This window comes from Neolamprologus multifasciatus, chromosome 18 (genome assembly GCF_963576455.1).
Source record: "Neolamprologus multifasciatus chromosome 18, fNeoMul1.2, whole genome shotgun sequence".
Lineage (NCBI taxonomy): Eukaryota > Metazoa > Chordata > Actinopteri > Cichliformes > Cichlidae > Neolamprologus > Neolamprologus multifasciatus.
Genome location: NC_140456.1, coordinates 9,934,421 through 9,948,323, shown reverse-complemented (window position 1 = coordinate 9,948,323; position 13,903 = coordinate 9,934,421). Strand labels below are relative to the sequence as shown.

The following is a 13,903-nucleotide window of genomic DNA, read 5'->3' as shown; positions in this document are numbered from 1 at the left end:
AGTAAGTTAGCAAGAATATGATAAGGAGACAAACATAATCTATGACCAGATTGTTTTGTGGAGTTTGTAGAGTACCTGATTCTTGGTGTCTCTGTCCCACAGCTTCACTGTCCGGTCATAGGAGGCTGAGATGATGGTGCTGTCAGTGAGTCTCAGCACACTGATCCTGTCACTGTGAGCCTGAGGATAAAGCATCACAATTACAAGGAGGAAAGTTGTATATCATGTCTGCTGTCTGCTTTCTTTTCTCTGTACATTTAAATCAAGATGACCAAATTTGATTTGTCTATAAATAAATTTTAAAAATTCAGAGGAAAAATTGCCAGATTTGTAATTTTATGTGCTGAAATATGAGAATTTTGAGCTTTTTTTTGGGCAGTTTTCTCTCTTTCTGCTTTGTTAAAAGACCTCAGACGTTACTAGGAACTTATTAAGCTTTTTTTCTTTTTTTCCTCTGTCAGACAGGAAGAAAATAAGAAAACGTTTTTACAATAGTGAAGCTTGATATTAAGTGTATGGTCACCATTTGCCCAAATAATCAATGTGAGCCAAAAACTCAGGTTTCAGACTGCTTGAAATGTTCAGTTTCATATGTTCATGTCAGTCACTCTCTTCTCTCACTCTTGAACTCTTACAGGCTTTCTTTTGCTCCATGAGGACAGCTCTGGTGGGCGATTGAACCACATGTTGCCCTCCGCATCTCCACACACCACAAAATCTAAAACAGACAAACATTTCAGGTGTGACAGAATCTCCATATACACATAGAACATGCTTGATATTGCAATGTTTTCATGTGAAAACAAGTTTTGTTTTGTGCTCTGAACTTTTCAGAGTTTGGAAGTTATATGGATTTGCTAATGATGTCTGAATCCTAATGCACGTGTCCAAGATACTCATTAATCAGATTAACCTCAGTTGTCCTCTGATTGGCTGTTGGGATCATTGGTTCATTTCCTATATGTGTATATATGGTATGGGAGAGCAGAGGTGTTGCCTAGTTACCTTATGTGCTTAGTTACCTTATGAATTTAACCAACAGGAAGCAAAACAGTGTGGTGGAATTCTACTTAACCGTCTTCTTATTTACAATATTTGAATAGCCTGCATCATCTTGACCATTATTTTTAAAGCAAGGGTGCAAAATCTAGGCAGTGATGCATAGCAATACAATGTTTTAGTCATATGCTGCAGAAAAGTGAATATCTTGACTATTTTTCTGAGACCAAATTAGCATGAAAAATCATCTGAAGTAAACATCTTTTACTTCCAGGTCTGATGTTTACCGTTATCCATTATCACAGCTGTTATCAGGGTCCTCTTCTTCTTCCCCTCCTCCTCTTCCTCGTCACATTTCATGTTCAGTGTACTGAAAGCTGTTTGAAGGGATGTTTCCCGACTCATGGGAAACTGAAAATTAAGAGGATATGATTGTCAGCTTCTGTCTTTTCATCGGTGTCTTATTACTCAGTGTTATCACCGGTGCCTCAACGGTCATGTCAGTGGGGGGATCCGGGGGTTTCTCTGTGATTTTCACATTCCTGTGGCAGTGTGCTAGGTGGTTGCTCAGATTTGAAGTTAAAATTTTCGCTGTAGAAAGAAGTTTTCTTCCCATGCAGAATGCACAATGGATGCTAATGTTTTTGTCACTTTTTATGGAATCAAACTCAAAGTAATACCTCTGTCAGTGCGCCCCAGGGTGGCTTTGGCTACATGTAGCTTGCCATCACCAGTGTGTGAGTGTGTGTGTGAATGGGTGGATGACTGAATGTGTAAAGCACTTTACTAGTTCCTTAGGGACTAGTAAAAGCGCTATACAAATACAGGCCTTTTACCATTTACCAATGTCAGTACTTCCATGCTTTAAACGCTGCATGGTCGTACTCTCTCCCGCACTCATATTATCCATTGTTGATATACACACGTCTGTTGCTGCCACAGACGTTGCACGCGCTTACGTCGTTGTCATGAGACACTCTCACAAACAAAAATCAGGGTTTAGTAACGCAGTGTGCTTACGGGAAAGTAATAGTAATCTAATTACATTTTTTTGCAATAGTAATCCCTTACATCAGCGGTCCCCAACCTTTTTTGCGCCACGGACCGGTTTATGCCCGACAATATTTTCACGGACCAGCCTTTAAGGTGTCGCGGATAAATACAACAAAATAAAACTAGTACCGGTACCGAAAAAAAGAAGATTTATTCATAACACACATGAAAAGACTCAGGAAAACCGAGTTAACGATAAAAACAGTAACAAAATAACGCTGAAAACCCGATAAAAACCCTGAAAACCATAAATTTCACACCTGAGCCTCAAGTCTCGCGGCCCGGTACCAAACGACTCATGGACTGGTACCGGTCCGAGGCCTGGGGGTTGGGGACCGCTGCCTTACATTACTCAGTACTTTAAAAAAGTAATCGGATTACAGTAACGTTACTGCCCATCTCTGCCTATAGACAGAAATCTGTTCACAAGAGATGATGAGTGTCCACAGTTCAACGGAGGGGATTATTTCCTTCTTGAAAGCACCCTTAGTTTGTCTTTTACATGAGGAACATGCTCAAATCAACGGTTTTTGTTTTGATCTGGGGAACTCACTATAATACAGGAACTAAAGGGGTAATTCTGTATTCAAAATTAATAATATGTACAGTTTTTTGTTTTCATTTATATACGAGAAATCTTTCAACTGTTCATAATTTCAGTTATCTTAAATTTTAAAATGGTGCTTGCACCAGTTCTAAAATACCAATTCTTTTCATCTTCAGAATGGTTTTGATGGTGAATTAACACTTAATGTGGAGTAATGCTGGTTAGTATACTCACGAGGAAGCCGATGTAAATCTCTCCATTTGATTCGCCCACCAGCCACACGCTTTTCTTATCATTGTGGATCACGCAGTGAAATTCAACTTCATAGAGCCAACTGATAACAAGAGACAACCCACATTTAGAGTTACCAAAAACAAGCAACAAGGAATCCATCAAAGAGCTGTTGAACTGGATTTTGGTCATGCAAATATCAAATAAGCATTTTGATCCCAGGTCTGCTACAGTTTGAGGAAAGAAGCTAAAACAGCTTGTGTTAAAATGTAGTCCAGTATGAGAGGATTATTATGCTGAATGGCTGATTTAAAAAAAAAAAAAAAAAGCATGAAAAATACATTACTTGTTGACTTTATTGTGCCAGCTGCCCTCACTGTTCTTCGGTGCCACATCAAATACTTCTCCAGTTTTGTTCACCCCAAATAAAGCAGTGCAGTAGAAGAGGCGCACCACTGGTTCACTGTCTTTGTAGATGGTTACATTCACCAAGCTGGAAGCAAGAGACAAAAATTAAAGAAGAACTAGTTAGTGTGAAGACTGAAACTCATAATACCTCATGTGATGTCTCCCTCCACTGCTGATGCACTGAAGCTCAGAATCAGTTAAACTTCACAATCTTAATCAACACAAAACAGCTTTCACGTGCCAGTTTACCACAGCGCTTAGACAGTCATATGATTGTTTTTTATTAAGCAAACTAGGCAAAATTAGTTATTGTCATTAACCTTATAGGACTAATGCAGATGAGAGTGCTTGGGCATCTTATGTATTAGCTGTTGGTGTTTACCTTGCTGTGTCATGTTTTTTATTCCACACCAGCTTCCAAACACCAATAAGTTTCACACTCGCCACAGCGATCTGACTATCAGGCATGGAACAGACCGCTGTAATGGGGTCATCCAATACCTGACACACACACACACACACACACACACACACACACACACACACACACACACACACACACACACACACACACACACACACACACACACACACACACACACACACACACACACACACACACACACACACACACACACACAAAGATGGATGGCATGGTCAAAACAAAAAAAACAAAAAACAGATTTAAAAAGAGTTCAATCAATTTTTCTTTGTACACTTCTTCACCTGCTTGTGGCCAACCACTGAGTTGTTTTGCCACAACTCGAGCAAACCAGATTCATACCCAGCGACGAGCAGGTCATCATTTTGACAGAAGCACAGAGCTGTGACCGAGCCTTTCAGGTTTGGAGGACTTGCTGTGGAAAAAAGAAGAAACAGTTTTCATAACAAAATGTGTATAAGGACCCTTAATAACACTGTAATTACTTTAAAGATAAGGCTACATAGGGCACCAGTTTAGCTCCCAGCATGTGTTCAGTAGTACTTATTTTATTTTTAGATTTAAAAAATCTTCTTTGATTAATTCAACACTGGGAGATATGAGTATCAATTAGAATTTCTTCAATCTTTTTCACCATCATTCATTTATGTTTTAAAAAGGTACAATAAGTTTTTTTTAGCCTTTTTTTAATATAAAAAAGAATATTGTACTCATAAAGACACATTGATTTGTGCGTAATTGCATATGAAACCAAAATGATGCACTCTCGTAAACTTTAAATGCAGTCATTATAAGCACATAGATTTGTGTGCTGGATTGTGGGCACACCATTTTGAACACAATGACTGAGATGGACATCGCAGCTAATTGGTTCAAGATTTCCTGAAATGAAGTCTGGGCTCTAACACAAGAAGACGTGCATAAACATACTTATAAAATATTAGAGTGCACCTGTAATTTGTAAGGATGTTTTTCTTGAAAGGACATGAAACTTATAAGGAGTTTTAAAGACATTTTAAGTAGCTAATTTTGCACAATATTGGTGAGAAATTTAATGGGAACATGGAAAGATAATTAAAGACATTAATATTTAACATCATACGTCTCTCTTTTTGCATCTCACTATATAACGTCCTCCTTATCAGTGCACAAAAGGGGAGCATTTTAAACATCATTACTCATAAGCACTTACAGCTGCAAAAGGCCACATAATAATGCGTCGTTAACCAATTTTCAAATGTTCATTACCTAATTGCAGATGATAAATATTGACTTTTTAATACAGTAAAAAAATAAATAACGAGAGTTAAATCCATTTTCAAATTTGAGATGTTTTTACTGGCTTACCGTGCCAATTTATGAAACATAAGCTGAAGCCAAACAGCTGGTACTAAAATAAGAAAAATGAGAGATTTGTAGCTTTATTCATCTGGATGTAGCGTTTTCAGTGGGAGAAATGTTTCGTCACTCATCCAAGTGACTTCTTCAGTCTCAGCTGGCTGCAGGTTTCCCAAATCTTATACACAGTACATTTGCACAGTGACTGAAACTAGCACCACTGAAGGAACAATGGGCTGGGATTTTGGTTCCTTGATTATTAATATGCAAATTCTCATGACGATTGATCAACAACCACTGATCAAAGACCATTGATCAATAGCCATGAGTACCATTCACAGAGAGTTGGGGAATGGCTGCAATCCCAGCACTGTAAGATGGCAAAAGATGTACCCTCAGGCCCCCTCCTCGAATCAGAGATGGTCTTTCCCTGTTCATACAAATGGCCTCCTTGACTCTGCGCTCAAACCAGCGTTCCTCCCTGTCCAGGATGTGTACATCCTCATCACTGAAAGAGTGTCCACTGGCCTGTAGGTGTAAACAGACTGCAGAGTCCTGGCCTGACGAGGTAGCTGTTCTGTGTTGTGCCATCTGCTTCACTAGAGTTTGTTTGGTTTCCCTGATGTATAAATCCTGGCAATCCTCCTGGCACTTAACAACGTACACTATGTTACTCTGTTTGTGTCTGGACCAATTTTTGGCGCAGTTTTTGGGGTTTAAAAGCCACAGAGACACTGTGTTAAACTGTTCCAATACTCCTGACACATACGGGAATGGCTGCACTACGGGTTTTTGCTGAGCTTTCTTTAGGTGCCTTCCCAGCAGATTTGTAGACACTTGTGAGTTGATAATTATGATTTGTATCATTTATATAAATGGTAAAAAAAAACAAAAAGTCTCAATTTAAACCTTTTTTTTTTTTTTTTACCTGTTGTCCATGTCCAGCATCGCAGCGAGCGGTCTTCAGAAACAGTGAAGAATTGTGGGATCCTTTCCTTGCAAACGACTCCATGAATCGCACCGCTGTGACCGCGAAAGGTGCTAAAGTGCTCCACCTGGAAATAAACCGACATATCTAGTCAGTGAGAAAAATACAACTGAAGAAGCAGCAGGGCACTTAAAAAATTCAGGATTATTTTTATTTGTTTGAGAGACCTGTAAGGGTTTCCAAAATTTCACTGTGCCATCATCAGACGCTGTGAAAACGGACATTTCTTCTGACTTCACTTCCTTCCCTTTGTCTTAAAAACAAAGAGTGAGCTTAGAAATATCAAATATTAATTTCAAAATATGCAGTATTAACTCAATACAGCGTACTGAATGATGGAAAGAGGAGGAGACTATGTGTGTGATCACTTCCTAGCATGTTTTCTCAGGAGTGGTACCTGTATTTGGGAGGAGAGAGCAGTGGTGTATGCGTCTCATGTGAGCAGAAATATGGCAGATTTCAGTGTTTGTTTCCCACTTCCAGACATGCAGTGCCCCCTCTGCACAGCTGGCTATCACATATTGTCCCTGCCCACAGAAAACACGACAAAGCAGGTCAACAAAGAAAATAATTTATAAAACCAAAGAAAAAGACAATTTCGTGCTATAGTTTCTTTACATTGTACACAATATAGAGAGCTTATTTACTATTTACTAGTATTTAAGTGACTCACCAGACAGCAGACAGAGGTAAGTGGACTTGTCCAGGAGATTTCCCTCAGACACTGCCCAGCCTGAAGGTCCCACAAACAAAGTCTGCCGTCATTTGAAGAGCTTAACTGGAACAAAAACAAAAAACACATTTTTGAAAGCACTTGTATGTTACTTAGATGTAATTGCGTGTCTGTGCATTGCTCCCAAGCTTGCTAGCCCTAGCCTTAGCTGATAAATTAATACTCCATCAAGACTTGACCATAAACAGTTTAACTATCATGAATACAGTACATACGACTAAAGAATGTTTACATGAAATCTTGTGATGCCACCTGTTGCCTTTCCTTAGCTGCCCTGTTGAATTTAATCTTGTTGTACTGTGAGGTAGCAGTGCAATATGGAGTCAGGTGTGAGACATTTTAGCACCAATGACACTAAACAGGGGAGAAAATTTTCAAAGCACCACTCAAAACCCTGACAAGGATCAGGCAAAGGCCACTATTTGCATTTTTCTTTCCACTGGCCTACAATAACTGTGATTGTAGTAAAGGACAAAGGACGCTTGTTTGGTTGGTCTCGACATGCCCCCATTCCCATTTTAATATAACATCACAGCTTTGTATATATAATTATTTTGATCTCTTGGCTGTGGACCACAGATCCCACTTTCAGAACCACTGCTTTATGACACAAACAAAATATGAAAAGAAAAAAAAAAGAAAAAAGACCGACCACACAGTCTGGAGTCCAAACGCAGCCTGTGACCCAGTCTCGGTGAGCATGAGGCAGAGTCTTAGAACGAACAGCAGGAGCAGTCACATCCCACACCATCAGAGCCTGAAACAATCAAATGTTTATGATAACAGATGAAGAGAAAACCAATGTAGCTCTCTCCAGAGTGCATTTAATCAGCTACTGTTAGTGTTTATGTTTTATGTGCTTTATTTTTCTGCATTCCACACTGAAACACTACACTTTTAATTACACTACATGAGTTTTAGTTCCCAATTGCCAGTCTTGGTAGCCGGGGATCAGTCCGCCAGGGCCTCCGCTCCTGGCTGTTACCCAGCACACAATGCACCCGACCCCTACGGCACCACCTGCGGGTGGTGGGCCTGCGGGAGGATGGGCCCATGTCCCCTTTTTGGGATGTGCCCAGCCGGGCCCCATGGACTTAGACCCGGCCACCAGACGCTCGCCCTCGGGCACGCTCGCCCTCGGGCACGCTCGCCCTCGGGCACGCTCGCCCTCGGGCACGCTCGCCCTCGGGCACGCTCCCCCTCGGGCACGCTCGCCCTCGGGCACGCTCGCCCTCGGGCACGCTCCCCGGGCCTGGCTCCAGGGCGGGGCCCGGTAACCCTATCCCGTCAGGCTAAACTGGTCTTCTGAATCGCTCTTTGTCTGGTCCCTCACCCAGGACCAATTTGCCAAAAGCCCCCGGACAACATAGGCCATGGGAACCCCTCCACCACGATAAGGTAGCGATTCACGGAGGCCCCGGTCCGTGAGATCTTCAACGCACACCTCTGGCAGAGCTTCAACAGCATTCCGAGGGAGAGTGGGGACATTGAGTCCGAATGGACCATGTTCAGCATCTCCATTGCCGAAGCTGCTGCATTGAGCTGCGGCCGCAAAGTGGTTGGTGCCTGTCGTGGTGGTAACCCCCGAACCAAATGGTGGACACCAGAGGTGAAGGGAGCCACCGGGCTGAAGAAGGAGTCCTATCGGGCTTGGTTAGCCTGTGGGACTTCGGAGGCAGCTGACAGGTACCGACAGGCCAAGTGGAATGCGGCTCGGGCAGTGGCTGAAGCAAAAACTCAGGTGGGGGAGGAGTTTGGAGAGGCCATGGAAAAAGACTTTTGGACTGCTTTGAAGAGATTCTGGCAAACAGTCAGGCAACTCAGGAGGCGAAAGTGTTGCTCTACCTGCACTGTGTATAGTGCTGGTGGAGTGCTGCTGACTTCGACTGAGAAAATTGTCAGGCGGTGGAAGGAATACTTCGAGGACCTCCTTAATCCCACTGACACGTCTTCCGAGGAGGAAGCAGAGTCTGGGGATGAGGGGGATGATCCGCCAATTTCCAGGGGCGAGGTCACTTAGGCAGTTAAACAACTCCTTGGTGGCAGAGCCCCTGGTGTGGATCAGGTCCGCCCCGAGTTCCTGAAGGCTCTGGACATTGTAGGGCTGTCCTGGCTGACAAGCCTCTACAATGTTGCGTGGAGATCAGGGGCAGTACCCCTGGACTGGCAGAACGGGGTGGTGGTCCCCATCTTTAAGAAGGGGGACCGGAGGGTGTGTTCCAACTACAGGGGGATCAGACTCCTCAGCCTCCCTGGGAAAGTCTATGCCAGGGTGCTGGAAAGGAGAGTTAGTCCGCTAGTCGAACCTCAGATACAGGAGGAACAATGCAGTTTTTGTCCTGGTTGCGAAACACTGGACCAGCTCTTTATCCCCGGCCCCCGATAAAGCGGAAGAAGATGGATGGATGGATGGATTTTTAGTTACCTTATAAGGTAATTTGAGTCTACCAAAAAATCCTACATGTTCAACTCCATGGTAAAGGCACATATGCACACTGTGCCAAATTGGGCAGTATCCCTAATCTGAATCTATGAAGCACTGCAACTACATGATATTATTATTATTATTATTATTATTATTATGTTTTTAAGTAAGAATAACCCAGAATTCATGATTTTACCTTCTCAAATGAGACAACGTTCTCCCCCCTCTCATACTGATTTCACAGTTGTAACCTTTTACTGATTATTTAACCTCTCATGAAGTTCAACAAAATAAGCATTGGTTTCACCTCTCTGGGTAACTGTGATGGCACCTCTCAACATTTTATGAAAGCTGGGGGGGAGGAGTTACAGGTACCTGATCTTTTCCACCAGACAGCAGCTGTGCACCATCTGGACTGAAAGCCAGACACGTGACTCCGCCACTGTGGCCCCTCAGTATTGAATTTGGCTGGATCGGAGGGTCACAGGTCAGATCAGACAATAACCACAGCCCAATGGTGAAGTCATCTAATTCAAAGAGCAACATTATAAAACATTTTCAGACATAAGTCAAACTGACTGGAACTTGAGGAACTTTTGATAATACCCTGAGAAGAAAGCATAATCACTACCACCAATCACACCTACCTGAAGCTGTCGCCAGGTACGTGGAGTTTTGTGCGAGTGCCTGGATGGTGCCCGATTGCACACCAAACACTCCCACCATTTCCAGGACTTCCGTCATTCCCTCCTCTTCTTGTTTTCTCTTCCACACCCGCAGAAATTTGTCACTTCCTCCAGACACCAGCAGATCGGTGTCAGTCTGCTCTGCTTCTAAAATGACCCACAGCATGCACGGTACAGACACGTCCAGGTCCACGGAGGCCCAAATCTTCTCACCTGAAAAATTAATTTTGGTACAGTTTGTTTATTTTATAGTGCACACACTTAAAAAGAGCAAGAAAGAAAAAAAACTAGAGGAGATGCTTTGAATTTTAATGCCAGAGATGTCTTTTTTGAGCCACTGGCCCCACTTCACACACGCGCACACACACACACACACACACACACACACACACACACACAGACTTTCTTGTAGTGATTCCATCTGGTAAACATTTTTGAAACATTCGTAGCTCACAACACACCTGATCTGAGGCTGAAAAGTTTGATGCCATCAGCGTGGTATCCCACAGCAACATAGTCTCCATTCACAGCCACACACAGAGCAGCAGGCTGAGACGTTACAGCCTTCAGCTTTTTCAGAGGTGGTTCCTGCATCCACTGGGAAAAAAAAAAAAAACCCAAAAAAACATGAACATGAAGATGCTGAAATTCATGAATATATGAATGAACAGGTTTTTCCATCAATAGAGCCCCACGTTAACACTTAACATCATCAGTACAAGATCCTTGTAAATGTGCAGCATCATTAAAGTTAAAAGGGGTCCAGCAAAATATTAGAACTTACATCATCACATTTTAATGCAGTAACAGAACGTCCAAGTCCTCCAGACCAGAGGTTGAGCTGTTTGAACAGAAAAAACAGAAATGGGAGGTGGTGATGATTAGCTTTATAATCACTGCAATCTTTGTTTGTGAGAAGATACTGGTGCCTGTTCCTGCACCGACTTTCTCCTGATAAGTGCACTTTGACTGCTTCAGAGGTGGTGCTTTTTGAGGTCGTTTTTGAGAAAATAAACAGCAGTGTCATATCAGTTACCTCAGATAAATCAGAAAACAACCAAAGGCTATCTCCAAACATTGATTCTGTTCGTCTGGACGTAGAGTTTTCAGAAAACTCTACAGAAAACTCTACATCCAGATAAACAGAATCAGCGTTCGGAGATTTACTTACCTGGATGATTGAGAATGCATCAAGACGTTTTAAACCAAAGGCTATGTTATACAAAACCAAATGGTGATTAAAATAAGCAACATTTGAAGGGAAAAGCAGAAGCTTTATTATGTGCTGACTGATGCCTCACCATGTGATCAGAGCCAGCGCTCAGAAGCATGGATCCTTCCGCCAGGAAGGTGAGGGACTCTGTGGCTTCACAGTGAGCCTGGAAACATCCCACACAGGTGGAGGTGGGCACTGACCACACCCTCACCTCCCCAGACACAGAGCCAGAGCAGAGCATGGAGGAGTAGGGAGAAAAAGAGAGGCTGCGCACTGATCGTGTGTGGCCACACAGGGACTGATGGAGAGAGAGAAAAACAGTGAGTGCATTATCTGAAGTAGTTCTTCTTTCAGCTGTTCTCTAATAATAATAATAATGATAATAATAATAATAATGATAAAACTTTCAAAAAAAGCCCTCTTCTGCTAAAGAACTGAAATTAAAAATAAATATCTCAGTTTCAATAGACCACACCCCCTTTTGTAGACACATGTTTTCATTGGTTCCGATATTCCATACTGCAGTTATATTTATGGTCCAATTTTTTTTTCTCCTGTAGATTTTTAGCTGAACTGATTATGTATTTTTAACATACATTCATGGTGAAAATGAAATAACATTGCAACATTCACAGCATTGAGCTCACTGTTAGTTTTTTATTCTTGAGCCAGTTCCACATGATCACATTTCCATTCCAGCAGCCAGCAGCCAGAAGGTGACCCTTAGGTTCAAAGGTCACACAGTTCATAGGGCTTCTGCTGAGCACGGACGACACTTCGGTACCTTTATCAGAAGACCACACCTGAAGAAAAGAAGCAGGTTTGATTAATACAGTCGAGGAACGATGTCAAACCTGGCAGTGCAGCGTCAGGCTGTAAACCATAACAAAGCAGCTGCACAAATGACTAACAACACATCCCGGCTTAATCATCACTTTCACCCTCAGGGAGACAGACTAGAGTTAGAGAACAATTTCAACTTCCAATGATTATGAAAAAAAGAAAGCAAAGTTACTTTTTTATGCAACTGTATCTACATTAGGGCTGCTCAACTTTGGCAAAACTCATAATCATAAGTGTTGAACATTATTATACACAGACGCTGGAAAAATAGTGGACATATTATACCTTTCTGTGAACCTTAATTACAACCTAGCTGATATTGAAGATTATTTCGTTCAATGAACACTCTACCTAACTACATTACATAACACTGTTTGTTTTGATCCACATGCGCTGAGGTCCTATTTTACATGATACTGAATCAAGAGAAGTCGAGGCAGAAAAACACAAACATCTTTTTAGTGTTACTTTAATCATGCAGTCAAGGGAAACCGTGGCGAGGTGCTTCTTGTCTGCAGTGACATCGCTTCCTGTTATCATATTAGTGTGGCCATCAATAACGTCAGTCCTACAGAAACACAAGTAAAATGATTTTAAAGATTCGGTGCTATATTTGTAAAAAATTAAAACTAAACCTTTCTTTTAACCCTTCTCTCACCTGCATCCATTTTCAATGTCCCACACTTCTATTCGCCCATCAAAGGAGGTGGTAGCAAGTCGTAAGTCCTTCAGGAAGACACAGCTCGAGATGCCGTCACAGCTGCTGATCAGAGACTTCACCTCCTGCTCACAGCCAGGAGAAAGTGCATATTAGATATTTTAAAGGCTTCTTATTCTCAGCAAGTGTGACAGCACATTATTTATGTAATTTATTTTTGTTTAATCAGGGTAGAAAATGTCTCAGCTAGAAATAAAAACAGCAAACGCATAAAGTTCACATTAATGACAATAAATACCAACTGGAAATTAACTACACACAAACATGGACAATGAACCCAGTCTGCTACTGATCTCACAAATTCAAAGCATGAATACAAGCTGCTGAGTTGATCCACAACATTATAAAATGTGTTTAAAACAAACACATTTGTACCTGTCCAGTCTGCGTGTGGATGAAATGTAGAGTTCCCTCGCCGGTACCAACCACCATCATCTGGTCATCCTGGCTCACAACCAGAGAGGTGGGCTCCGAGGGGAAGGTTGACAGCAGCTCACTGAGTTCAGGAGTTCAAACGCACAAGAATATCAACACAATAAAACAATATGGACTATATTATCCAACATACACATACATTTTATTTGTTTTGTACTTCTGCTGGTATTACTGATCCCACAAGTACATTTACCATTTCCTATAATATAAGCATATACAATTTACAGTATACATTGCAGAAAGGATGCAGAAAGATTATTTTACTTAAAAATTTATTTATTTTTTTTTAAAAAAGCCCAAAAAGTAGGTACTCTTGGACAACAGGCAAAAAGCCTTCAGGGAAAAAAAAACTTCAGTTGGTGACCTCTAGTGGTCAGGAGATACCATCACGTTCTGCAAAGCTACTGCAGAAACATGGCGGTACAACACAATGGACTTTCCTTTCTTTTTAGAGGATTAGACCCCAGTTAACACAGAATTATGAACCTTAACTTCATTTTCTGTATAAAATATATCTGAAAATAGCACATCCCTTTAAAGCAGGGAAAGGGGAACTTCAGGCCTCAAGGGCCGGTGTCCTACAGGTTTTAGATGTGTCCTGTATCCAACACAGCTGATTTAAATGGCTAAATTACCTCCTCAACATGTCTTGAAGTTCTTCAGAGGCCTGGTAATGAACTAATTATTTGATTCAGGTGTGTTGACCCAGGGTGAGATCTAAATCCTGCACGACACTGGCCCTCAAGGCCTGGAGTTCCCCATCCCTGCTTTAAAGTATGACTTCTCCAGGTGAAACTTATTTTTATACTTTTAAGTTCATGTTGGTGCTAAAACCTTTGTC

At 41.8% G+C, this 13,903-nt stretch overlaps 1 protein-coding gene across 3 annotated transcripts in view; it reads right to left on the bottom strand.

Moving 5' to 3' along the window:
* Window positions 1-13,903, bottom strand: part of tep1 (telomerase-associated protein 1) — a 36,900-nt gene that overhangs the window by 1,948 nt on the left and 21,049 nt on the right. For all 3 annotated transcript variants that reach the window (XM_085139314.1, XM_085139312.1, XM_085139313.1), the window contains exons 35-55: window positions 13,003-13,123; window positions 12,568-12,692; window positions 12,378-12,477; window positions 11,714-11,869; window positions 11,152-11,364; window positions 10,635-10,691; window positions 10,312-10,447; window positions 9,812-10,063; window positions 9,540-9,691; window positions 7,392-7,496; window positions 6,680-6,784; window positions 6,404-6,533; window positions 6,174-6,259; window positions 5,947-6,073; window positions 3,965-4,095; window positions 3,621-3,739; window positions 3,177-3,323; window positions 2,834-2,933; window positions 1,287-1,410; window positions 636-718; window positions 76-180 (exon numbers count right to left, since the gene is read on the bottom strand). In XM_085139314.1, coding sequence (XP_084995440.1) covers window positions 76-180; window positions 636-718; window positions 1,287-1,410; window positions 2,834-2,933; window positions 3,177-3,323; window positions 3,621-3,739; window positions 3,965-4,095; window positions 5,947-6,073; window positions 6,174-6,259; window positions 6,404-6,533; window positions 6,680-6,784; window positions 7,392-7,496; window positions 9,540-9,691; window positions 9,812-10,063; window positions 10,312-10,447; window positions 10,635-10,691; window positions 11,152-11,364; window positions 11,714-11,869; window positions 12,378-12,477; window positions 12,568-12,692; window positions 13,003-13,123 — 2,674 coding nt within the window. The remainder of the gene's footprint in view (window positions 1-75; window positions 181-635; window positions 719-1,286; window positions 1,411-2,833; window positions 2,934-3,176; window positions 3,324-3,620; window positions 3,740-3,964; window positions 4,096-5,946; window positions 6,074-6,173; window positions 6,260-6,403; window positions 6,534-6,679; window positions 6,785-7,391; window positions 7,497-9,539; window positions 9,692-9,811; window positions 10,064-10,311; window positions 10,448-10,634; window positions 10,692-11,151; window positions 11,365-11,713; window positions 11,870-12,377; window positions 12,478-12,567; window positions 12,693-13,002; window positions 13,124-13,903) is intronic.